The sequence below is a fragment of the Sceloporus occidentalis genome, unplaced genomic scaffold, assembly GCF_023333645.1.
Source record: "Sceloporus occidentalis isolate IW3139 unplaced genomic scaffold, rSceOcc1.0.p SCAF_5, whole genome shotgun sequence".
Classification (NCBI taxonomy): Eukaryota; Metazoa; Chordata; class Lepidosauria; order Squamata; family Phrynosomatidae; genus Sceloporus; species Sceloporus occidentalis.
In genome coordinates, this window is record NW_028316985.1 from 130,992,399 (window position 1) to 131,020,274 (window position 27,876).

General features: G+C 38.4%; 1 protein-coding gene across 3 annotated transcripts; it reads right to left on the reverse strand.

The window, feature by feature from the left end:
• Positions 1 to 726: 726 nt before the first annotated feature.
• On the reverse strand, positions 727 to 27,827 carry CEP44 (centrosomal protein 44). Of its 3 annotated transcripts, XM_089525458.1 has the most exons (15): positions 27,504 to 27,823; positions 22,189 to 22,377; positions 21,109 to 21,241; positions 20,872 to 20,996; positions 17,972 to 18,119; positions 14,638 to 14,784; positions 13,142 to 13,249; positions 11,007 to 11,177; positions 9,906 to 10,076; positions 7,963 to 8,133; positions 6,130 to 6,339; positions 3,042 to 3,117; positions 1,704 to 1,828; positions 1,445 to 1,482; positions 727 to 832 (listed from the first exon to the last, which is right to left on the reverse strand). In XM_089525458.1, exons 4-15 carry the CDS (start codon positions 20,958 to 20,960, stop codon positions 784 to 786), a joined length of 1,503 nt encoding a protein of 500 aa, XP_089381584.1. In that variant the 5' UTR covers positions 20,961 to 20,996; positions 21,109 to 21,241; positions 22,189 to 22,377; positions 27,504 to 27,823; the 3' UTR covers positions 727 to 783. The 3 variants fall into 3 exon arrangements, 2 of the variants coding, with proteins under 2 accessions (XP_089381584.1, XP_089381585.1); XM_089525459.1 differs by lacking the exon at positions 7,963 to 8,133 and having other exon boundaries at positions 27,504 to 27,825; XR_016281311.1 differs by lacking the exons at positions 727 to 832; positions 1,445 to 1,482; positions 1,704 to 1,828 and adding an exon at positions 3,789 to 3,953 and having other exon boundaries at positions 27,504 to 27,827.
• Between the last annotated feature and the right edge of the window lie 49 nt (positions 27,828 to 27,876).

The following is a 27,876-nucleotide window of genomic DNA, read 5'->3' on the forward strand; positions in this document are numbered from 1 at the left end:
TCACCTGAGTATATCATTTTTATAGCTGTTTTACATAAACGTTCATCTCTGAAGAGTCATTTTATGTGGCTTTGAATCATAAAAGTGTTATGTATCTTTGTATACTGACTGGATGGCCTCCATCTGCGCTGCTGCTCTTAAAACGTGTCAGGTAATACAGCACTAAAACGCTCAACACATTTCTCAGTCAAAGTCTCTGGCCTCACTTAAAAATTTTAATGTTTGGGATCAAAATGACCTTCACTTTGTCAGTACGAATGGAAGCCACAATGTGTAGGTGCTTTCGGACCAAGAATGAAAATGGTTTAAAAAAAAAAAAAACTTTAAAAGGACACATTTACAATATGTGTACTTGAGTTTTCATTAAGTCTTGTACAGCTTTACAGATGGCATGATGGTATGTATGTAATTCTCTTGGGTGCAATATGAAAGTCCCAGCTGGAATATTTCCAACAGGATGTAAAGCATGGTCCTTGAGCCTACCCTTTTAAAAAACATATTACCTAGCCCAATGCCAGCAAATGTCGATACAAAAAATAGAGTGCAAGAACAGGAACAACTTCACAACTTGTGTATAGATGTTATTTGCTCAAATAATAATTAAACGTGGTTAAGTGAAAATTGCACCAATGACAAAGATATTACAAACTATTTATTTTCATTAAAAGAAATAGCTTTAAATAATTTCAGTCACTAAAAAAATCACAAAGGATTCAAACAGCTCAATTATTTTACAGACACATTTAATTGCTTTCAGATATATGGATGTAGATCAGAATACTCTTAAGAGGTGTTACTTGAGGTCTTCAACAGCTCTGAGGTTTCTTCAATGCTAAAGATATTATACAAATAGGTTAAATAGGCTAAACCAAATTGGATTCTCACATAAAAGTGACATTAAATAAGCAGCAAAATGATTTTCCTTATTTTTATGGAAGATATAATAAGGCTGAAGAGACAGAACAGAAATATGATTACATTAAAAATAGGTCAAACACAGTCTTACTTTTCCAAGTTTCATCATTAACATTTTGAACATCACATTAAGAAGCTGTTTTGGATTAAAACATGATGATTTAAAAAAAAACTGTACAGTATTTTTTTTATCAAAGATTAAAAACTCTAGAAAAAAGGTTTATTTCCTTCTTTAAGGCACTGCAAGGAAAATCTAAGATCAGATAAATAAAATTAGCACTCTAATCTCCAAGAGCTACCAGTAAACTCTACCAATGTTGCATTTTGGAAATAAAAATATTGACTCATCCGATAAACACAGAACTGTTGCTGGATTTATTATCCTGTACAGTCTAAAGGAAATGCCACACCTGATGCAAAGACCTTTGAGGTTTGGAAAACACATGTACTTTCTATACATGTTTTAAAGCAAAACAATTCCCTGCTGAGAAATAAATTTGACCTGTTTCACCCTGCCCTCCATACTTACATTTTGCTTATTCTTTCCATTCGTTGTCTTGTTGTATCCTGTAATTTAAAGACAACAGGTTACATGTCTTCTTCAAAGCCGATGTTTTTCAAAGTTTAAATGCACACACAGGCATAAACAAACTTATGTGACCACTTATTTTACCAGAAGCACTTTGGCGGGAAAGTTTTGTTTTCCCCCACCATCTGTGAAAAACAACATCTTTTACTCTAAACCTCTGCAAAAGCAAATCTACAAGCATTCACCCATTTTTACTTACTTTTGAAACCTCTGACAGACCATGGTTATTAATGACTGTGGCTCTGGGAGATGGTTCAGTAGATAACTGTGAACTGTATCCAGATGACTGGTGATAGCTTTCTGGCAGGTCCTCCTTCTCTCTATCTGTGAAGTATTCATTTAAAAGATCAACTTTGCCTTTTTGCTCTCTCACATCAGGTCAGCAATCAAACTGCTTGATTTATAATATGTATTGACAAAAGACATTTAAAGAAAAGAACTAGCAAATCTCAAAGATATTTGTCTCAGAGCCAACGTTTTAGAAACATGCATCACAACTGTACTATAAAAACAATCCATTAATCCTATCCAGAAATGTCATTCACATTATCATAATTAGTATCAATGCAGTCTGATGCAGATGCCATTATTAATGACTTCACATATACATTCTTTTCTAAGAAATTGCAGTCAATGTTTACCCAGTTAATTTTGAGAAAATCTTTAAAATTATCTGTGCAGACAACAGAAACAGAATCAGATGTTCAAGCCCTTTTGAAATCTATCTTAGAAAGAGCTTGAACGTATCCTAAACGGTTTTAGGCAAAAAAAGAGCCCAAAGCTGAAAAATCCCCATAAAGAATACAACAGTAAATTTTGATCTATAGAAAAAAACATCACATTATGCAAAAGATCATTCTTACTAGTGGATCTCAGGACAAACAAACAACAGCTGTAACATTACAGATGATTAAATCAATTCTCCCTTACAGACTGGGAATGAGCTACGCTCAGTTAATATGCTTCAGAGATAATGGAAGAAGATGTGGTAACGTGTTCTACTTTTTCTGGGGCTGTTAAGTGATGTGACACTAGGTTTTAAATATGTCTCTTGCAGATAAGGTTGGAAAAATATTATTAGAATGATAAACAACACAGGTCAGAGTAGAATGACAAAATGTGTAGATTAATTTTGGCTTGGATATTATATATATTTAAAGAGTAAGGCACAAAGCTATAAAACAAGCTCTTTGTTAGCAGTAACCAAGTAGTGAAAAGGAATTTTCTTTAACTTCATGAGCTTAATTTTGCCAATCCACTATTACATTCTTTTTTGAAAACAGCATTTACAAAACCTAAACAGCTAAAGAATTAGCCAGCAGACCTATCTCCCTAACAGTTATGTATAACTAGATGAGACTGGTCAAAGTGAGAGTAACACACAGTGATAAGGCAGTAATCACAGAAGTGGCCATCCTGTAGTGTAGAATAAGTAAAGTTTTACTTGTTTAGATAAGTTGAACACAACATAATTAAAAAGACAACATTTCATCACTGTATTAAAAGTAGACTGTGAGAAGGTGCACTGAATACTCACCAGGAGAAACTGGAGACACATCATGGGCAGACATATTTTCTTCCCCCAAGTTATTCAAGTCTGTAGATAAATCAACCTGAAATTATAAGATATTTTGCCATTTATAAGAGTGTATTCTTTCAGCAAATGGCCTATGCCAGAGTACACTCCTGCAACACATTAACAACATATTCCAAAATAAAAAATGGCTTTTTTCAGATATTACCTTTAATGTAACGATTTCAATGTGCCAATCCCCTCCCCAATATAACTATAGGTTGTGGCAGCATCCAAAACTAGGCAATCTATGATTAGAATTTAAACATCAAACTATGTTATTTGGAGGGGGCATGGTAGCTCAACAGTTAAGATGCCGAGTCTGACGATTGAAATTCAATTGTTCAAGGCTCAGGTGCCACGTGACAGAGTGGGCTCCCATCACTAGTCTCAGCTTCTGCCAACCTAGAAGTTTGAAAGCATTCAAAAGTGCAAATAGATAAATACGGTAGGTAGGTAATAGCATTCTGTGCAGTCATACTGGCCACATGATTACAGAGTTGTCTTTGACAACATTGGCTCTTTGGCTTAGTAACAGAGATGAGCACTACCCCTACAGTCAGACACGACTAGACAACCTTGTCAAGGGGCAAACCTTTACCTTTATGTTATTTGGACTAAGCCAAATTATTTGATACATTAAAATACTGTATATTTGTTGCTCACTATGCTATTTGTTATGCTATGCTGACTATGCTTTTTGTTGCTCACTATGCTTATTTTAGTCAGGATCCAAGAGTGTACATCTGCTATGATTCCCTTGCTTCCGCCAGAATTAGCAATTTACTCTCCATCTTGCAACTTCCCCTGTTCCTTAAAAATAATTTCTGGAGGACTGAAACATCCTCTGGTGTATGTTTTTGACACCATGAAGGGCTAATGCATAAGGGAAAGAGAAAGAAAGTCCTGCTTTCAGTCACGTCTAAGAATACCACTGAAGTTTGGCCTCATTGTTTATATTTCATAACCAAAATACACAAAATAAAATTCAAGAGTTGGGATCCAAAGATGTATTCCTGCTAGTAGAAGGCATGTTCCATATCAAGAAAAAAACTTTTTTGTCTTAACCCAAGATTCACACACATATACACACAATGATAATTCAGAGCCACAGAAGAAGGTGTTGTGCATTCTCCAGGCACAATGTTTTTCTGCTATCTCTAGCACAATTCATAGCAGGCTAACACAGCTAGTATTTCTTCCATTATTACTTCTCAGGACTAACTCCATTGTTTTCAAGAATTAACTGTTGTCAAAGAACTAATATTCCTTTATAATAATACATTTGTGTTTTAACATAATGGTATATTACTTATTAGATTACCACACTACACTGTTATAGTGCTGCTATTCCACTTTTCCTGCTCTGTCTGTCTGTCTCCTGTTACATGCTGGAGTTTGTATTTCAGTGAGGCCTAAGAGTCCTCTGGCTATGAATTCTACATGCCTTTCCCTAAACTGCAAATCCCAGAATGCAACAGGAGGCAGCCAGAGCAATCAAAGTGGAATAGCAGCACTATAACAGTGTAGTGCGGTTTGGTTAAGATATAAGGGCCCCATACAGACAGGCCAAAATAAAGCTGCTTCGGGTCACTTTGGAGGTAGGCTGTTTAAATGATGCATGTGTCCTAAGAGTCCGGAAGCCACACTAAAGCCATGCTCCCGTCCTAAAGACTGGTGCAGCTTCTGGCCTCTTAGGACACATGCATAATTTAAACAGCATATCTCCAAAATGACCCGAAGCAGCTTTATTTTGGCCTGTCTGTATGGGGCCATAGCTAACATGTCAAGCATCCACTAGATTTCTTGAAATTATTGGAAGCCACTCTGAGTCCTGGTTTTCGGGGAAATGTTGAACATAAATGAAGAATGAAAAAATATAATACCCTCCCCCCCAAATGAAAGAGAAACAAATGTACAAAAAAGCAGTAGTTACTAAGCGCAAGAGAACGATTTCTTGTATTGTCCAAGTGCTTATGATAAAAGCAACCAGTATAACCAGTCACAGTTTCAAACAAGAGAAGGTAAACTGAAAACCTATTGGCTGTATGTACTTGCAAAACAACCTTCCCCTATCCAAAAACAAAGACAATGAGCTATTTTCCAGTCACTTCATCAACAGTCTGAGGGGCACTTCTATTTCACAAAAACTTCTTTTTTAAAGATGTCTTCTTTGTCTTCTAGCTGGCATCGGTATGGTGGAAGATGTGGATTAAATATGCACCAACCAAAAAAGACATTCAGAAATACACGAACAATAATAGATGGTATAGAATGTAATTGCAAAATGTATTGAAAATAATAACTACAGCCAATACAAATGACAAAGGGTCATGAATACAAAAATATAAGCCTGAGCAGAATACTATAACTTAACAATAAAAAGGTAAAGATATATGACCACTACCTAAAGTAATTCCACAAATTCTAACAAGAAATAAACTATAATCTGTTGCTTCTTATAACAAACAATCTCAAATTGTGGACAAATTAGATTAACTAGTGACTTTGCAACAGTCTGCAATGATTGGCAAGAAATTCATGATTTTGTATGGAAAAAAATTAAGTACAGTGGACCCTCGTCATCCGCTGAGGTTTGGTTCCAGGACCCTGTGTGGATAGCAAAATCCGTGGATGTTCAAGTCCCATTAAATACAATGGCATAATAAAATGGTGTCCCTTATATAAAATGGCAAAATTGAGGTTTGGTTTTTGAAATTTATATATTTTTAAAATATTTTCAAACAGTGGATGCTTGAATTCATGGATAAAGCATCCGTGATTATGGAGGGCTGACTATATGATATTTGAAATTACTAATTACAGTATGAAGAAAGTTATGCATCCATATATCAGCTTCAAACAACAAAGCAATCTTTTTACACCTCTATACTGGAATACTAGTAATTAGTTCCAACTAGAGAACTAGTCAATCAGTTGCAACATGAGTCAACATGTAAGTAAATCTAAATGAGTCAATTACTTTACTCTAGTTGGGATAAACAATAGGATAAAGGCATTACTGAAAAGTGATGCTAATAGCAAAACATACATTTTTGGAATGAAGTAACATTTGGGTTTCAAGAAGCAAGACTCGGCTCAGTAGATTTTCCCAGTCTTTCTCATCTACAATAATTTTTCCTTGCAGTTTCTCTTCTAGAGCCTGAAATTTGTCTTCCATCCAGTTTAGTTTATTAAGCTTTTCCTCCAGTTCAGCAATTCTGCTCATTAGTTTTTCCATTTCATTCTTTTCCTTTGTGTCCTGCAAGTAAGGATTGTGTCATTCATCCAAGCTTTTAAGATTTTCAAGCTCTTAATGCGTTACTTGTATGAAGAGGTCTCTATGCAATGCCACAGCTACACAGTGAGGCAACGTTATTGACCCCAATCCTTGGAAATCTGTTCACTGGCACTATCATCTACACTTGAGAAATCTACATCTAGAGGACATGATATAGGACCTCCTTTATATGATGATGTTCCCTGCTAGTTGCTTATGCTTTGTTCCCTGCTAGTCACTTATGCTTTGGAACTGTTCAGAAAAATATTTTCTAAAAATTAGCTTTTGGTAGCATCTTTTAACTTTACAGGACTCAGTCTGATCCAACTGACAGGGCAATGCATTTGAACTTGAATTCCAATTCACTCTTAGCCATGGGATGAACTGATATTATGGAAATGTATTGCCCGTCAAAGCACTGTCAAATTTAAACATGTCTGCTCAAAATGAAGGGCTTTTCTGTTCACAGAAGGGACTAGGCCCAAATATGCACAAGGCCTGTGTATCTGCTCCTCTGCATAGTATTCTTGCCCTGGTTAGACCCCTTTACTGCCTCACACACCTGTTTTAATTCAAACTGAAATCAATTTGGAAAACCACACAGAATCCCTGTTACGTTGCCACATTGGTACAAGAGGGTGTTTCTACTGTGCCCATGTGTTTGCTGTATCAATTTATGTGTGGCCATAGAAGACCACAGCAGCTACGGATTTCTTTGGTTTCGTTTTTTTTAAATTCCCACAATACATGTTCATATTTGGTTAATCAAATAGATTGCCCACCCATGTTTCCATAAAGTGAAACCCAAAGAGAAGACGGAAATGACATGCCAACATGCAAATGTTCGTAAACCACTTTGATCTTTTTGGAAAGGCGGTATATAAATAAAATTATTATTATTATTATTATTACAAACAACAAATCCTAAATAAATAAATAGGGCACCACTGGCTTTTCCAAATGCCAGTACAAACAAGGCATCTACCCTTCTGTGTCAGGAAAAATGAGGTGACCTAAGTGACCACCTGACCTTAGTGACCACAAACTAACTAGTCCCACCTCAACCAGCCGATTCCACCATGATCCCAATTTAAGGGTCAAACCACATTTTTAAAACCCAGTTCTTCTCCAAAAGAGCAGAATAAACTAGAGTGTGTTTAAAATCAGCTTAAAGTTTTTAGGTATCAAAAAGAAATATTTTCACATCAGGAGAGAAGCATCATGTATTTCAACAGGACTGGGATCAGGGTAAGGGCACATTATTTAGCCTGGAGCAGGCAAGGGCAATTTTTCCTGTTCCAATTTCCATACACTATATTATGGTATGCCACACTCAACCTGGTAGAACAACTTCTCAGGTTCATAAAGGAAGAAGAAAATGGCCAAATAATAATAACAATAATAATCCTCTTCCTTCCTTTCTTCAGAAAGAATGAATCCTGAATGGGGAAGTTCACTCACTGAATGTTATAGACTATATACTGTAAAAAAACAAAACATCTATATTGCAACATAATGCCTTCCTCTGTTAAACAACAAAAAAACACACTATTTTTCCATCTCATTTGAACATAAAAATAATATGAAACTTTAAAGCAGTCTTGCCTGTTCACATATACTGTTCACCTTATCAGTGCCACTGTCCAAACAATAACCCAAACAGATGGCTTCATTTTTCTCTTCCTCCAATACTTCTTTGACTATATCTCCAGGGATACATGCACTAATTAAACTTCTAGAATGTTTTATTTCAGGTTTTTTCGTAAGTGTAACACCCTAATGAAAAGTAAGAGCAAAATATGTTGGCACAAAATCACAATAGCAAACCTTTCATTGATTTACCCCCCCCCCCCCCCCCGTTTTATGGATTACACCTAACTGATCCATAAAAAAACTTCAGTTGTGCAATTAGTTTGAAAAGATAAGACAATTACATAAACAAAGAACCTGAGACCTAAGGGACACACCCAATTTTGATTCAGCATCAGCCACACTTCTACAAGTCTATCATCAGGAACATCTGCACCCCCCTTCTTCCAACCCACTTTAAGCTTCTGTTTCCAGCCAGCAGGCCCTATGGTAATGAGTTATTGCAGTTGTAGTGTAAAACATATGAAGGGCCACAGGCTGGTGAGACCAAGAACTGACTTTAAAAAGTGGTGGAAAGTAAAATAAATTTTAAAATCCTTAGAGTTGCCTTCCTTGCTTGCTTCGTTTATGAAATAGATTAAAGTCTTTAAATCAACATGAAAACAAAGATATTCATGTTAAAAGCAAGACTAGAATGAAGATGATAGTAATGTAGCCAGATATGTTTAACCTTACTGCTTTGATGTTGTGCTTTTAAGTCATCTTTTTTAAAAAACTTATGGCAATTTTCTTGTTCAGAGGAGGTTTGCAACTGCCTTCCTCTGAGGTTGAGAATGTGTGTCTTGCCCAAGAACACCCAGGTTTTCATGTGCGAGCTGAGAATCAAACCATGGTCTCCAGAGTAGCAGTCCAACACTCCAACCACTATGCCACATTCACTCACTCTCACGCCTACATTTCTCTTTTCTTTATCTTCAGTTCTAATGCCCATCCTTTTCCTTCTTATGATTATGCTGATTAAGTTGAAAGAGGGTTTATAACTACAAGTGAAATCAAAACAAAAGGAGTAAATGGAGCAAGTGGAATTCTTATCTTTAAAATATTGAAGATGTGAAGCATGCTACAACTGTAAGTGGGAAGGATTGAAATGGAGCATTTTGCACACCAAGGTTAGAAACTATAAATGCTGGCTGTTGTTCATAATCTAATTTAAAACCATAGTAGTAAAAACATAATAAGGATAAGTGAATGGTGATGGCGTGGAGGGGTTATAAAATTCTTGGCCATTTCCCCTCTATATGTTCCCCTTTTATAAGTTCAAAGGACACTGAACATATAAAATCATTTTTTGCTGATTGTAATTATTACGACTCTGTCAGAAATTTGTCAAACCTCTTGGATAAAAACCTGATTAATGAAGTTTTGGTCCTGAAAATAGCATCAGTCGTCTCCTCAGTTATCAAATTAGTGTGTACTTTAGGCTACTGTCAAGCCCTTTCTAAGATTAACAGAATGGAATTCTAAAAGGACTTGAATACCTGATGTCTTATGTTGTCTATGCAGATAATTTTTTTTAAAAAAAAATAGGTAAGCATTGGCTATAATGTCTTGAAGGGACTCGAGAGGGTGGAAGCAATATTTGCCTCTTCCCATTTCCTTGGCCACACTGTAGTAATGCCACACTCAACCATGATAGAGTAACCATAGAGGAAGAAGGAAATAGCAAAGACTGTCTCCTTCCTCCTCTCTTCAGAAGGAATTAAACTTGAGTGGAACTGCATTCATGGGAACTTGACAGACTGTATATTGTTCAAACAACACATATACTGTATATTCATGCACAAATGTTCTGTTCATCTGAACACAGTTGAATATTCTCCTCTATTGAACAAAAACGATACTATTTTTCAATCTAATTTCAAAAGAAAAATAATGAAGAAACTTAAAAGTTACCTTACCTGTTCGCATACACTGTCCAACCTATCAGTATCACTGTCCAAACCATATGCCACACAGGTGGCTTCGTTTTCCTCTTTGTCCAATACTTCACTATCAATATCTCCAGTGATACATGCACTAATTAGACTTCTTGAACATTCTACTCCAGCTTTCTTTCCAAGTGAAACACACTAATAAAAAAATTAGAACAAAATATGTTGGAACAATAAATAAATCCCTCCCTTATTTAAACCACCTGTGAAATATGCCTAACTGTTCCACAAAAGAATTGAATTATGCAGTTAGCTTGAAAAGACAAGACAAAAAGATGGAGAAAGAACCTCAAATCTAAGGGACAAGCCTTAATTTTGATTCAGCATGAATCACAGATCAGGTGTGGGGAACATTTTACAATCTATACTTTGCACTTCAATATCCAGAAGTCCTAGCCAGCCAGTTCTATGGTAAGGGACTATGGGATCTATAGTCTAAAATGCAGTGGGTCCTCATCATCTGCAGGCTTGCCATCAGTGGATTTGTGCATCTATATTGCACAGCCATTAGGGACAGAGAGACTTGAGGTCCTACTATTTTTGTATCCCGGGGGAAGGGGGGGTCTGGAACAGATTCCCCATGTATACGAAGAGCCACTAGCATACAAATCTTCCTTTTCAGTAGCTTGTCAATGCTAACAAAGAACTTATATTATAGCTTTGCATTTTGCTCTTTAAATTTGTATGTTATCCTGGCCAAAGTTTGTAAGTAACAAAATCAATCTATAGGGCTTGTCCCCTTTTGCTTTGACCTGTATAGTTTATTGTTCCAATATTCTTCCAACCTCATCTGCAAGAGCCATATTTAAAACTTTGTATAACACCACTTACAACCCTAGAAAATGTTCTCTCTTCAAAGGAATGAAACTTGAGAGGAACTGCATTCATGGGAAATTGACAAACTAACTTTACTAACTACAACATGTAGACTGTATGTTCATGCAGAAATGTTTTGCTCATCTGAACACAATCAAGTGTCCTCCTTAGGTTAAACTAAAAAAAGATACTATTATTCAATCTCATTTTAATTAAGAAAGTAATATGAAAGCAACTTAAAAGTAGCCGTACCTGTTCATACATAGTGTTCAATCTATCGGCAATGGTATCCAAACCATCAGCCACACAGACAGCTTCAGTCTTATTTTCCTCCAATACATCCCTGACTATTTCTTTAGAGATACACGAGCTAATTAAACTTCTAGAATGTGCTGATCCAGGTTTCTTTATAAGTGAAATATCCTAACAAAAAGTAAGAGCAAAGTGTGTTGGAACAAACAAACAAACAAAAAATAGCAAAGCACTCACTGATTTATAACACCTGTGGAATACACCTAACTAATCCAGGAAAGGCTTGAATTGTGTAGTTAGTTTGAACAGATGAAACTATTTTTATTTTTATTATTATTGTTATTATATTTATACCCCGCCCATCTCCCAAGACTGGGACTCAGGATGGCTTACAACATTAAAAAACAGTAGAATTAAAAGCATACAAAAATAATACATTAAAACAAAATTAAATTGCTGCAATAATTACAGCAAACTACATGTTAAAATATCTAATAGTTTAAAAAGATAAAAATGTTTAAAACACATTAAACAATAGAACACTGTAGCCCATTCTTTAAAAGCTTTCTGTTTTGAATGCCTGTCTGAAGAGGAAGGTCTTCGCCTGTCGGAGGAAGGCCATCAAGGAAGGAGCCATTCTGGTCTCCCTGGGAAGGCAGTTTCACAGTCTAGAAAAGGCCCTCTCACACATCCCCACCAACCATGCATGTGATGGGTGGGATGGAGAAAAAGGCCTCCCCTGAGAATTTCAGGGCCCAGGCCAGCTCATATAGGGAGATATGGTCTGCCAAATAGCCTGAACCTGGGCCATATAAGGCTTTATAGGTCATAACCAGCAATTTGAATTATGCCCGGAAACAAACTGACAACCTGTGGAGCTGTTTCAACAGGGGCATTGTGTGATCTCTATAACCTGCCCCCTTTATAGCCTGGCTGCAGTTCTTTGAACCAGCTGAAGTTTTCAAACACTCTCAAAGGCAGCCCCAAATAGAGCACGTTACAGTAGTCTGGATGGGATATAACCAAGGCATGTACCACTGTGGCCAGATCTGGCATCTCAAGGACCAGGCACAGTTGGTGCACACATTTTAAATTTGCAAAAGCACTCCTGGTCACTGCAGAGACCTGGGACTCTAGGTTCAAAGCTGAGTCCAGGAGTAGCCCCAAACTGAGAACCTGTGTGTTCAGGGGGAGTGTGACCCCATCTAACACAGGATGGATCCCTATTCCCTGATCTGCCTTCTGACTGACCAGGAGCACCAGGTGGAAATCACTGGATCCAACCAGTAGCTATTAGGCAAGAACTGAACAGTAATCCACACACAATTACTTGCATTACAAATTTACAGGAAGAGACAAGACATCTTCCCCAGTTGCTTGAAATAGGTCTGCATAGAAAGAGGTAGCTCAGTGAAGATATCCCTTTCCTATTCCATCACTCACAGGTTTGACAGGATGAACGATTCCTTAAAAGACCTGTTGATCAAGGTGTAACACTCCCTTGATCTAGTATGGGGTGTAGCAAAAGCCCTTATCTAGAAATAAAAACTAACCAGACCCAAAACTGAGTTTCACACCTAGCTAACCATGACATCTTACTTAGTCCAGAAGCTACTGCTGCTGAGAGCAGGTGAGTACAATAAAAAAAAATTAAGCTGGTCAGTGGCCTAGGAACCTAAAAATGTTGCTTTACAACATATACATGGTTGCATGGTTTTAATGTGGTTTACTGACACACTTAAAATTAGCTAATTATAAATCTCTAATTGGCCCTAGATACTTTTATGTTTAGGTTCTCATCAATGACTTTAAAGTAATATACAACTCACCAAGCACTCATTTTAAGTCTTATATAATGAAGTCTGGATATATGTAACTGAAACAACTGCATAGCCCTTCCCTGTTCTTCATTATTGCCACTTCCTCTGCTGTTTTTCCTGATGTTAAATTTTAGATTTAATAATAAAAAAAAAAAATAGATTGAAAGATTCAACAAACATGTTTTTGTACATTAAATCACAAACTCTGTAAAAACTCAGTGATTTACAAGAAGTCATTTTGATGTTATTTAAATTATAGCAAGTTTATCTACTATACCTCAGTGCCTCATCTAATATACTACCAAGCATTCCTACCTGCTGAAAATCCATAGTACATATAGGTGCAGAATCAAGATGATTAGAACAGTCTGCTTTTGGTTGGGGTTTAATAGAACAGGTTCTCTTTCTTGCTTGGGATTTCATCTAAAAACATACAGAAGTGCCATTCACATTAGTGAAACTTGGTAAGGAATGTTTTCTTTAAAATCTAGAGTTCTGAATCCTTTCCCATACACTTTCTAACCCTGAGGTGAAAAAAAGCAAACTGATAAAATGTTTAAGTCAAGGTGTCCATATATTGCTAAACAGACATTTTCCCCATGTCCCTAGTGATTTGAGGTTGGAAAGGAACTTTCAAATGATGCAAAAATACAGAACATTTTCAGGTGTGTAGCAATACGAGATTCTGCCAAGCAACTGCAACATGGTATTCATAACATGTCCGCCAGTTCTTTTTGCTTCTCATCTGCTTCATATTTCCCTTTCTTTTGCAACATGTAGAAGACAATGGCATGTTTTTAAAACAGTCTCATAAAATCAAGAAATAAATAGATATGAAAGAGTACAGAAACTAGCCTCAATCAGGCAAACCTTCATTTTTAGATGTTCATGATGATAAAAATGGAGAAAAAGAAATTGCAAAATCTATTGCTAGTCATAGCTCAAAAAGATGCTTATTAGGCAAATTTTAACGAGGCAAAATTAACATCCAGTCAATCAGCTATTATTCTGTCTGCTTGTCATTCTGAAGGAAACTACTGTATTTTCAGAAAATGAAATAACCTCCCTGATTTTATTATATCTTTGACAATTTCTTCTGCTTTCAACTTGGCAAAAAATAAAATGTTTACTTTTAGAGTTCAAAAGTATGTAGTACCAATTTAAACCAAATTTACACATGCTCAAAACCAATCATTAAGTTTATGATTATCATTTGAATAATATATACCAAATTTTAAATTTAACATATTTGAATGTAACAGTTTTCAGAACAAAATTATATATAAACTGAGCCCCTAAAGTATCAGGTGATTTTAGATGGGGAAAAGGAGCTTAAAATAAGAATTGCATGATTTCAGTCCCCTGTCCTCATCCACTTTCTATAAGTTTGATTTTTCCCAAGGGTGAGAAACCAGAGGGGGGGAGTGATGACTACCCCCCCCCCTCAGCCAGCACCTTATAAGTTCATGTTTTCTTGGAATGTTTAATCTCTAAGCATGAGATGTATATGATCTCACAGTGAACACTATAAATGAATCACAACGTGAAAGAGAAACCCATAAAATTGTACTCAACTATGTCTATCTCCCCACCCCCATTTGTTTCCGCCCCCTTTGCTCCAAAGACTTTGAGGACCTTCTAGGGCAGATTTTGGGGCTACAGAGACATGAAAGGAAATAAATTTGTCTGGGTACTGGAAACTTACATAAAAATCCAAGTTCTACATGAAATTATAGCACGGTGCTACATAATTCTAACTGCATTTTTATAACTTAATTATATAGAACAAAGAAAATCAATAATCTCATTACCTTATTCACACTGCTTAATTCTTTATCTCTTTTATAGACCAAACTAATAATATCACAAACAATCTGTATTTTTCTCTCTGCAAAGCCACAATGGAGGAACTGCTGTTTTGATAAGACTGGCTTATATTGAAATTGATCACGGAGAAGCTGCAAGGGACAAAGAAAAGGGAGTTAGCTTTTACAGTCACTATAATTGTATATTAAATCTACCATGCTACCATTAAGAAACATTTCTTATATTCCCATCATTTTTATTCTGAATCAACAGTTGTTTCATTGAAGGCACTTTTTATTCCAGAATATCTGATTCAAGAGCTCACACCATTGCATAGTTATCAATTAAAATCTGTTTTTTAAAAAAAGAAAACAAAAAACTTTACTGAACAAACTGTGCCTAAAATTTCACTTTTGTTAAAATAAACAAAGGGGAGGGCAGGATTGGAAAAGAACTGTATAACTTCATAGCCTCAATGGCGAACCCCCTCTGAAGAAACTTGCCAAGAAAACGCTGTGATAGTTTCACCTTAGGGTCACTTGAAGTCAGAAATCACTTGAAGGCACACAACAACAATTTCTCTATTTATACCAATGTCGCCATGGCAGATTGGTTTGTATCACTGGGGCTTACTAGTTGATTTTATCATTGATATATCAGGCTTTTTGTTTTGTTCTATTGCCATGTAGAGGAATTGTGAGCAGCCTAAATAACCTACAGGCACCAGATCCCATCTGACCTTAAGCAGGGTTGGCTACAGTTAGTACCTGGAAGGAATTGGCAAAACCACATCTGTGTATTCCTTCCATAAGAAAATTCTATGGAATTCATGGGGTCACCATATGTCAACAGGTGACTTGAAGGCACATACAGGCAGAAATACAATGAGTAATTGAAAAATATAACAGATAATCTTGCAGTGCAGGGCTATTTATGTTGTTAAGTGGGAGATTTTGGGGTGATTCATAAAGTGAGGTGGGAGACAGTTCAAATGACATATTCAGAGTGGCTTAAAATCTGGAACACTCCCCCATATAAATCTAATTCTATAGCCCTGAAAGAAACTATTCTTAAAGTTGTACATAGATGGTACCACACAACAAATCTTGCACGCATTACTAAGAACCCCACCTCGTGCTATTGGAGAGGGTGTAGTAATAGACATACCTTCCTGCACATGTGGTATGATTGTCCAAGTATATTTGCATTTTGGCATTCTGTAGTTAACTTAGCTTTAGAAATCACTGATCAAAAAACTGTCCCCTCTACAGAACTTTTATTGGTTTCAGTGTTTACTAATGAAAACAAGACATTACACAATAAAGATATTATTGCATTTTTATTGGCATCGGCCAGGATTGAAATTGCCAAGGCTTGGAAAACAGGAAAGGTCAATATGATTAATTGGTGGTCTCAATTTTGGAATTTTTGGGTTATGGAAAAGTTCACTGATCAATCTAGAAGGTGGCGCTGGTGGAATCTTCCTCTGCTTTTTGAAGAATGATGGTCCCCACTTATATCTTAGCTCAATAACACTGGAGAAGTGGGTCTTCCTTTGTAATATGATTCCCTTTCGATGATAGAACTGATGCAAAAAAGGTACCTCTTTGTTCTGAGTCCATCCCTGTTTTTATGTAATGTTGCTCTTTTTACATTACATGTGACCTTGAGTCTTTAAAGTTGGTTTTTAAGGATTTGTATTTTAGCCTGTTTTTGTTTGTATTTGTTATTGTTTTCTGCCTTTTTTGAGGGGTAAGAAATAAAATAAAATAAAGAATTCTGACATTCCTTCCAACCTTGGATCTATAAAGAACAGCTAAAATTTCTCAGCAATGGTGAGAAGTATTTCTTCAGAGTCTAAAAAAAGTTATTCAGTTACCTAGCTATTTACAGGGCTCTGCTAATGTGGCAAGCACCAATTAACCTAATTTGTGGAACTGGGAGGTGGTATCATAGAATTGGAAGAGACCGCAAGGGCCATCCAGTCCAACCACCTGTCATGCAGGAAATCAAAATCAAAGCATCCCCGACAGATGGCCATCCAGCCTCTGTTTAAAGACCTCCAAGGAAGGAGACTCCACTACACTCCAAGGGAGTTTGTTCCACTGTCGAACCGCCCTTACTGTCAGGAAGTTCCTCCTAATGTTGAGGTGGAATCTCTTTTCCTGGAGCTTGCATCCATTACTCCGGGTCCTAGTCTCTGGAGCAGCAGAAAACAAGCTTGCTCCCTGATCAATATGACATCCCTTCAAATATTTAAACAGGCCTACCGTATCACCTCTTGACCTTCTCTTCTCCAGGCTAAACATCCCCAGCTCCCAAAGGTGTTCCTCATAGGCCATGGTTTCCAGACCCTTCACCATTTTGGTTGCCCTCCTTTGGACACGTTTTAGTTTCTCAATGTCCTTTTTGAATTGTGGTGCCCAGAACTGGACACAGTATTCCCGGGGGGGGGGGGGGGGCTGATCAGAGCACAATAGAGTGGCACTATTACTTCCCTTGATCTAGACACTATACTTTTATTAATGCAGCCTAAAATCGCATTGGCCTTCTTAGCTGCCGCATCACACTGTTGACTAATGTTCAATTTGTGGTCTACTTGAACTCCCAGATCCTTTTCACATGCAGTCTCCTTCAGCCAGGTGTCACCCATCCTACATCTGTTCATTTCATTTTTCTGCCCTAAGTGCAGTACTTTACAATTCTCTGTGTTTAATTTCATTTTGTTAGCTTTGGCCCAGCTTTCTAATCTATTAAGGTCATTCTGAAGTTTGAGCCTGTCCTCTGGGGTATTAGCTACTCCTCCTAATTTGGTGTCATCTGCAAATTTGATAAGTATACCCCTAATTCTGTCATCCAAGTCATTGATGTTAAACAGATGTTCAGAGATGTTGAACAGCACTGGGCCCAGGACAGAGCCCTGTGGGACCCCACTGGTCACTTCTTTCCAGGCTGAAAAAGAGCCTTCGCTGAGCACCCTTTGGGTTTGGCCAGTCAACCAATTACAAATCCATGTAGCAGTTACATTGTCTAGCCCACATTTCACTAGTTGGTTACAGTATTGTTAAGATACCTGAAAGAGACCACAACCCTTAGGTTAACCATCAAGATCAGCCCAAACTTTTGGACCTCTCAACCCATGTGTATTTAGACATATGCACTTCACTTCATCCACTTAACATATATGGTCAACTAAGGTGTTGTCTAGAAGAGAATATGATATGATAAATTCTATAAGAAGACTGCTCCATAAGTGTTTTCAAGCTACCACAAGACTTTTTTCATCACTATGAAAAACAGAAATAGTAGTGTCCCATTAGCATCCTGAACCACACATACCTTATAAACAGCTTCTATAAAGCGCAAGTCATTCTTTGCTGTAAGTTCTACATCAGATTCCACCAGAAGTTCAGTAATGTGTGTTGAAAAAGATGTAAAACAATAACTGATGATGGGCAAAAACACAGATGGATCACCCTTTGCCAGCCTGTAATGGTAGAAAAATCTATGTAGTAAATTATAAAAAAATTAAAGAATTTTAAATCCCTTCATAGTAGAAGTGCATCTGTTTTCTTTTTTCCCCCCAAGAAACACAGTCTTAATGACAGACTATCACTGCATTCAGTAAAAATGCGACATTTAAATTTAAGGAATGCTCAAGTTTTACTGTTTTCTTAATTATAACCATCTTTGTGAGAGATCTTTCCTATCAATAATGGCTATTTCCTCTCTTTGAAAAATACAAACTTAACATAAATGAAGTACATTTACTGAAAGAACTGCTCTGTCAATGGAATCAGGGTGGGAATCTCCTATCCACTGCACTTCTCTGTGCACCTAAATACTTCCCCAGGAGCACTACAAAACCCTCTGGAGCCAAGTCCTCATGGAGGAGAGGGGAAACAAACAATTTTCATCACAGAATCATAAAGTTCAAAGAGACCACAAAGGCCAACTAGCCCAACCTTCTGCTATATAGCAATACAGCACCAAAGCACGCTGAAGAGTTGGCCATCCAGCCTCTGTTTAAAAAGTTCCACAGAAGGAGACTCCACAACACTCCAAGGCAAGGGTATTCCACTGTGGAACAGCTCTTACCATCAGGAAATTCTTTCTAATGTTTAGGTGGAATCTCTTCTTGTAGCTTGAATCATAGCTCCATGTCCTAGGCCTAAAGCAGATGGGCCAAATAAAGTGGCTTCTGGACGCTTTGGGGGCGGGACATGCAGATCACACATGCCCCCGGAGCGGCCAGAAGCCACTTAAGGTGTACTCGGACCACTGACATAAAGAGCTGAGAAAGTCTGCTCTTTACTGGTAGCCATTTGGAACTGTGGTGGTGGCCTGCTTTCTCGCACTGATCAGAGGCCAACGAAGGCTTGCCACAGTCTCAAGCTGATTAGGGGCTGACTGAGGCTGGAGTGGCCAGAGGCCACTCCAAGCTACAAGTATGCTTCACCCCCTAGTCTCTGAAGGACCAGAAAACAAACATGCTCCATCCCCAATATGACATCCTTTCAAATATTTAAAAATGACTACCATGCCACTTCTTAACCTTCTCTTTCCCTGAGCTAAACATACCCAGTTCCCTAAGCCATTCCTCATAAGGCATGGTCTCCAGACCTTTCACCACTTTGTTCACACTCCTCTGTACATGTTCCAGTTTGTCAACATCCTTGAAGACACAGTATTCCAGTTGAGTTATAACCAAAGCATAATGGGGTGGTACTATTACTTCCACTAATCTAGTCACATACTCCTATTGCTGCAGCCTAGAATCGTATTGGCTTTATTAAGCTGCCACATCACACTATTGACTCATGTTCAACTAGCGGACTACTAAGACTCCTAGATTTCTTTTGCATGTACTGTTGTCAAAGCCAGGTGTCATCCATCCTATTTCATTTTTACTGCCTAATATAGTATCTTAGATTTCTTCCTGAGGAAATTCATTTTGCTAGTTTGGGGCCAACTTTCTTATCTGTTGAGGTCATTTTGAATTCTGATCTTGTCCTCTGGGGTATTAGCTACTCCTCCTGATTCGTTTCAATCTGCATATTTGATAAACATGCCTTCTATTCTTTCATCCAAGTCATTGATAAAGATGTTGAAGAGCACTAGGCCCAAGACAGAACATTGTGGCATCCAAATAATCACTGCTCTCCAGGATTAAAAAGAGCCATCAGTGATCACCCTTTGGGTTTGGTCGGTCAACCTATTACAAATCCACCCAATAGTAACATTGTCTAGTCCTTCTTTTCCTAATTTTTTTGCTAGGTGTTGCTGTGCCAGGGCAATGTTGGTTTTAGGCCCATGAAATAGCAGCAGGTCTATGTTTTCTCAGACCTTTTCCAAATGAAGACAGATTTCTTTCCCAGGTTCAGATAAAAATTCAATATACAGGCTGATCAAGTATATAGATTCATTAATGTTTAACCTTTAAGATAGTATTTTATCTAGATTATGTATACCAAATAATAGTCATATCCCAGTGTTTTAATTTATTGCTTATATTAATTCTTTTTAACTATTTGAAAATGCACATGTGCCTTCCAATTGATTTTTAAATAACTGCATATACATAAACAATCTGCATGACAGAAATTTGTAATCTCAAGTATGAATGAAATACAGTGTGTGTCAATGGACAGTCACTTAGCCAGTTAGTATTTGACTACAGACAAATGTTCTATGAAGCCAAAAATGACAGTTTGTAGGTGACAGTTTACTTTTTAAATATCATAAAGATAGCAGTTGTTAACAAGGATAAGAGCTTGAGCTGCTTGTTACTAGCCTTGCAATAACTAGGGATACCTAACAGTTTAGCAAAGCAGTGCCAGGAATCACTTTGTGAGTCTGCAGGCTGCATCTATCTCCCCTCATTTGGGCACGAGGGGGATAAGAGGAAAGACCCATGCCCCAGAGTGCAATTCTCCTCTCAAACTAAGCATACTCGGCATGTATTAGCAGAAACTTTACTTACTTACTAATATTAGGAAGAGCTGGTACAGCCTATGCTGGATTTGGGGGTCTACAGAAAATGAATCCTGGACTCTCCAAAGTGGCCTATCTTTGTAGAAGAAATTTCTACTAGTGTTCACTTCCAAGCCAAGAACGATACTAGTGGCAAAGAGCACTGGCTAGGGCCACCTATGGGAACTGCAGACACAGTTCCCATCAAAATAACATTGTCTGGAAAAAAATATTGATTTTTAATACAGTCACATACTTCCACTTACCCAGTATAATTCACATCTCTGGGATAATTTAAATGACGAAGTCCTTGCTCTATTTTACGTAGATTTCCTTTCAGGTCTCCTGTAGCCATGTTATAATTCCTTCAATGACAAAGTGATCAGTGCAGCTAAAACACAAAAATGTTGTATTTTAAAGGTGAGATATATGTTCCAGATAAAATTAAATTAAAATTAAAGAACTGGTTTAAAGAAAATCTGACTAACTCAATAATTACATACCTGCTTACCTAACAGTAAGCTCTAACCAGTTCATTGGGGCTTTGAGTAGGCAGGTACAGGACTGCAATAATTCTAAGATGACATCTTTCTGCTTTCTGCATTGCATTTTGGAGAGGCATAGTTCACATTAAACCTGGTTTTAAGGTTTAATGAACAAGAACAAAAAAAGTGAGTCTTACAAACATTATATTTAAGCTTTGTAAAGTCCAGGCTCCAACTCTACAGAAGCAAATACCCCAGAACTCAGTAGGAGTTATTTCTGATAGAACTAGCTAGGATAAAGCTGGAAAGGCCAAATTCATCGGCACAGTTACCAGTACTCCTTTTTTGTCTCAGTAGGTGTTACTGCCAAGAAAATATTAGCACCATCTAAAGGGGTAGGTATGTTCGTTGCAGTTCCAACAGAGTTCTGTAGCATCTCAAAGATTACAGGTACATCTACTCTGTAGAGATAATGAAGCTTGACATCACTCTTACATGGCTCCATCCTACAAAATCTTGGGATTAGCAGTTTTTTGAGAGCACCAGCACTTTGATTGAGATGGCTAAAGACCATGTAAAACTACAATTCTCAGGGCTCCCAAAGATGGTGATACAGTATGTCAAACTGCCGCCCACATAACATATAATAGCTCCATCCTATTGAATCCTGAGATTTGTAGTTCTACAAGGTGTTTTAACCTTCTTTGCCAAACAGTGCTGGTGCCTCACAAAATTACGAATTCAGTACCATGGAGCCATGGCAGTCAAAGTGATGTCAAACTGCATTATTTGCACAGTGTAGATGTACCCTTATTTCCTTGAAGTTTTAATCATTTTCTTTGCTTTTACATTTCTGGAGCAAATCATGAAGAGCCAGCATGGCATTGTAGTTTGGGTTCTGGACTACGACTCAATTCCCAGCTCGGCCCTGGGTAAGTCACACTCTCAGCCTCAGTGGAAGGCCATGGCAAATTGCCTCTGAACAAATCTTGTGAAGAAAACCCCATGATAGGGTTCCCTTAGGGTTGCCATAAGCTGGAAACGATATGAGCAGTGTATGGTAATGTAAGGCCAAGGCTCTGAGTGTTGTCAACGCACCTCAAGCAACAGCAACAACTGCCTCCGCGGGCTGTCCGCAGCACTTGGCAATCAAATTCTTCTCGCGGTGTCTGCCCTGTTCTCGCGAGATTTGCAGAGGGAGCGGGGGAGGGGGTTCACTCCTGGAGATCTCGCCCTTACTCTCTCTCGCGAGATTTGAACCAACGAGATTCAGTCATCTCTCTTGTTCTGCTGGTTAAGAAGAGAGGCAGTTAGAGAATCCTTTAACTGTCTTGGCACAATGCTAGGGAATCCTGGGAAGTGTAGTTTATCAGGGAAACCAGAGCTCTCTCTCTCTGATAGAGAAAGCTCAGTGTCTCACAAAACTACAGTTCCAGTGGAGCTTTGAAAGCTTGGCCCATAAACGGATCACTGATGGATTTTGTTGGCATTTGTTAAATGGCCAACACAGCTACACCTGCATGCTTACAATAACCTTAATTATCATTATCATTATTATTTATTTATATCCCTCCCTCCTCCCCAAAGACTGGAACTCAGGGAGGCTTGCAACATTAAAAAAAACACAATACAATTAAAAACATAACAAAAATAGTACATTAAAACAGAATTAAATGTTATGGAAATCCGGGAAATGTAGCTTTTTTGCAGGGGAGCCAATTATTTCTACCCATCAGTGCAAAAATAAAATAAGTGTATCCTGGCCAATAGCCCAGAGTGGCCACTTTTGAATTAGCTGTGGCTATCACATTTATCAGTGAGATCACTGCTATTCATTCTTTCTTTGTATTATTTGTGTTAGCGTTTTATAAGATAGACTTTGACGGAACATGATTGAGAACTGCAGCCATCCACACTCAGCTAATGTGAGACGAACCCAGAAGGGAGTGGGTGCATCACCTATCATCCCTGTGAATGAAAAAGTCCCTATGCTTCGACCCTCCAAGCCCAGGTCCCATTGCAACACTTGAGCTCGCCTTGCTTTCCCCCAGTCCAGTTCAAAACACACTGCAGATTTAATCCTGTTGGAGAACACTTTAACTGTCCTGGCTTAATGCTAAGGAATACTGGGAACTATTGTTTTGTGAAACATCGAGCCTCCAGCGTCAGTTTGCTCTGGGGCCATGGTAAACTACCATTCCCAGGGATTCCCTAGCACCAAGTCAGGGCAGTCAAACCGGTCTCAAACTGGGTTATTGCTGCAGAGTGTTTTGGACCTCCATAAGCAGAACTGAAGCTGTGATGCCCTTGATCATCAAACTGCATAACAGTACACTTGTCCCTCCCTATTTGCAAGGGTTAGGGGCACAAGACCCCCTTAAATATGGAAAAACCGCAAATAACAAAAACACCATGTTTTTACCTGAGAGGACACCTCTCTAGGAATCTCTAGGTCCTCCAGTGCAACTCTGTGATCAACGTCCAACAGACAATGACCATAGAATGGCACTGGAGGAGCTATAAAGGCCTAGTAGAATATTCTCTCTAGGAATCTCTAGATCCTTCAGTGCAGCTTTTAGTTAAAGCTGACCACAGAGTTGCACTGGAGGAGGACCTAGATATTCCTAGAGAGAACATATTAATCAAATCTGTGAATAATCAAATCCACAAATATCAAAGCCGCAAATATGGAGGGATGAGTGTATATACGAATGAAGAAGGCAAAACATACAATCAAAACAAGAGAGGAGCTTAAGGAAAAGAACATGAAATTACTATGGCCGAGCCATTGGACAATTAAAGAAAAAATTAAAGAGAAAGGAAATTAAGACAAAAATTAAGTTTTTACAAAAACAACTAGATTCGGAGTTAATTCATGAAATAAAGGACAAAATGAAAGAAGCCCAGTTAGACCACTTTGAACATGCCACTAAAGTAGGGAGATGGTTGGAGTTTAGATTGAAAGAAAAGAAGAGAAATCAAATTACAAAGATTTATAAAGAAGGGAAATCGTTAACTAGACACGACAATATTAAACAAACTTTTCTTCAAAAAGCATTTGATTCAGTGATCTGGGAAATGTTAATAATAATAATAATAATAATAATAATATGTTTTATTTATAAACCACTATTCCAAATAGATCATAGCGGTGTACAAGAAAATTATAAAACAGTACAAGAAAAATCTACAATTAAGATACACTGTATCTTCAGGCTAGCCCCTGATGACGTTGGGCCAGCCTGTTCTCTCCCTCAACGGCCGAAAGATGACGTTATGGAAGGAGGGCACTCAGTTTTCAGGCTAGCCCCTGATGACGTTGGGCCAGCCTGTTCTCTCCCTCAACGGCCAAAAGGTGACAGTTGTGGAGGGAGGGCACTCAGTCTTCAGGCTAGCCCCTGATGACGTTGGGCCAGCCTGTTCTCTCCCTCAACGGCCGAAAGATGACAGTTATGGAGGGAGGGCACTCAGTCTTCAGGCTAGCCCCTGATGACGCTGGGCCAGCCTGTTCTCTCCCTCAACGGCCGAAAGATGACAGTTATGGAGGGAGGGCACTCAGTCTTCAGGCTAGCCCCTGATGACGCTGGGCCAGCCTGTTCTCTCCCTCAACGGCCGAAAGATGACAGTTATGGAGGGAGGGCACTCAGTCTTCAGGCTAGCCCCTGATGACGCTGGGCCAGCCTGTTCTCTCCCTCAACGGCCGAAAGATGACAGTTATGGAGGGAGGGCACTCAGTCTTCAGGCTAGCCCCTGATGACGCTGGGCCAGCCTGTTCTCTCCCTCAACGGCCGAAAGATGACAGTTATGGAGGGAGGGCACTCAGTCTTCAGGCTAGCCCCTGATGATGTTGTTTAAGATCCTAGAGGATATGGGGGTAGGGGAAAACTTTCGCACACAATAAAAAAGATATATAAAGACCAAAGAGCTAATATGGTCTCACAGAACCATATTTCCCAGAATTCCCTACCATTGAGCCAGGGCAGTTAAAGCAGTCTCACACTGGATTATTTCTGCAGTGTGTTTTGGATCTATATCTACTTCCTTAGTGAATGCAAATTGCCTCTGAACAAATCTTGTGAAGAAAACCCCATGATAGGGTTCCCTTAAGCTGGAAACGACCCAAAGGCACACAAGAACAAAAACAAAAACAACAAAAGTGCACCTCTAGCTTCATACACATTAATAGGATTAAAGTTTTATGGATTTTTGCAAGTCTGTGTGCTTCCTTGCTGTACACATGCTCATATAAATGTAAAAAAACAGAGAATCTTAGGGCCCAAACAGACAGACCAAAATAAAGCTGCTTCAGGTCATTTTAGAGGTATACTGTTTAAATGATGCATGCATCCTAAGAGGCCAGAAATGATGCCAAAGCTGCGCTCCAGTCCTAAGGACCAGAGTGCAGCTTTGACGCAGCTTCTGGCCTCTTAAGATGCGTGTGTCATTTAAAACAGCATGCCTCAAGTGACCCGAAGCAGCTTTATTTTGGCCTGTCTGTTTGGGCCCCAAGTTTGCTGAACTTGATCTAAAAGCTTCTAAACAGCCTACACATGTTCAGGAGAAAAGGAGACTCATATTCCATTTGGGGTGGAATTATTGCAACAGCTAAGTTAGGCCCCATACAGACAGACCAAAATAAAGCTGCTTTGGGTCACTTTGGAGGTGTGCTGTTTCAATGACGCATGTGTCCTAAGAGTCCGGAAGCTGTGCCAAAGCTGTGCTCTAGTCCTTAGGACTGGATCTTGGCTTTGGCGTGGCTTCCGGACTCTTAGTACACATGCATCATTGAAACAGCAAAGTGATCCAAAACAGCTTTATTTTGGCCTGTGTGTATGGGGCCTTAACCTGTTAAAATCATACTCATATGTGCAAGACTGAATATGATCATGGCTTAATGGTTTGAGCATTGGACTAGGACACGGGGAGACAAGGGTTCAATTCCCAGTTCAGCCATGAAACCCACTGGGTGACTGTGGGCAAGTCACACTCTCTCAGCCTCAGGGGAAGAACATGGCATACCTCCTCTGGACAAATCTTGCCAAGAAAACCCCACAATACGTTCGCCTTAGGTTTGCCATAAGTCGGAAATGACTTGAAGGCACATAAAACTTAATTGATCAGGGAAAGCTGAGTTCCTGCAGGGTTTCCCATCTCAAATCTTGTCTACATTACTGTGCTATGCTCTTATAACACTGTTATTCCACTTTAACTGCTCTGGCTGGCTCCTGATGCATCCTGGGATTTGCAGTTTAAGGAGGGGCATTTAGAATTCTCAACCAGGGAGCCCTTAGCCCTCCCTGAACTACAAATCCCAGAATGCAACAGGAGGCTGCCAAAGCAGTTAAAAGTGGAACAGCAGCACTGTAACACCCAAACTGCCCATCCCTTTGCCTCTGACTGGCTGGATGGCCGGTTATTTAATTTTAATTTCATTTTAGTCTTTAAGTCTTTTAATTTTTAATTGATATTTAAGGAGGGACTTAAAGGAATGCATTTTAAGTATATGTTATATTTTAAATGTGTTTTTATCTGATGTTGTAAGCTGCCTCGATCCTGCGGGAAAGGCGGCATATAAATAAACATTTATTATTATAAGAGCGTCTTTTTAGCTTTCGTCTCTGACAAGGCCCCCAGCTTCAGTCTAATTAGAATCAGTAATGCAAACCTGTTTTTCTTGCTATCTTTACAATTCTATGGGGGTGGTTTTTCTATTTAATTATTTTATTTTGCTTTTATTTAATAATAATAATAATAAATTAATATAATATAATAATGATGATTATGATATTTTATTTTATAATTTAATTTTAATTTTAATTAGAATTAGTAAGGAAAACACGTTTTTCATGCTATCTTTATAATTCTATTGGGAGCATGTTCTTTTTATTTGATTATTATTTGATTATACTTTTATTTAATAATATTATTAATGATAAAATAATAATTTAATTTAATAATTTAATTTTTATTTAATAACAATAATAATAATTATTTTATTTTATTTAATAATTTAATTTTAATTTTATTTGATGATGATGATAATCAAATAATAATTTAATTATATTTAACAATTTAATTTTCATTTTATTTAATGATGGTGATGATAATAATAATAATCAAATAATAAACAATAATAAAAACATTTCCGCATGAGGGTTCGTGTCCTGTCCTCCTTTATTTTTACTCCAGTTTTGGATATGAGCCGTGCATGGTAATGTGGTGCTTCCAGATCCAGGGAGTGGAAAGGCGACCCTAAAGCGGACCTATGCTGGGGTTTCCTTGGCAAGATTGTGCAGAGGAGCTTGGCCAGGGCCTTCTTCCCCTGAGGCTGAGAGAGTGTGACTTCTTGCCCAGTTCCATATCAGCCAAGCCAGGATTCGAACTCTGCTCCCCAGCGGCCGTCCTTTACATACCAAAAGGCCGGGGCTCTGAGTCAAGGCACCTCAAGCAACAGCTGCAACTGCCTCCGCGCGCCCTCCGCCGCGCCTGGCAATCAAATCCCTCTCGCGATGTCTGCCCTGTTCTCGCGAGATTTGCAGAGGGAGCGGGGGAGGGAGTTTCGCTCCTGGAGATCTCGCCCCCCTCTCAAGGCCTTACTCTCTCGCGCGAGATTTGAGCCGACGAGACTCAGAGTTAGCCAGCTGTCTTGTTATGCTGGTTAAGAAGGGAGGCAGGGCCCCACAACAAACTCCAACTCCCAGAATTCCATAGCGATTGAGCCACAAAAAGAGTTAAAGCACTGCCAAAGCAAAACGAACCGTCCTGTCCTTTCCCTCCCCACCCGCA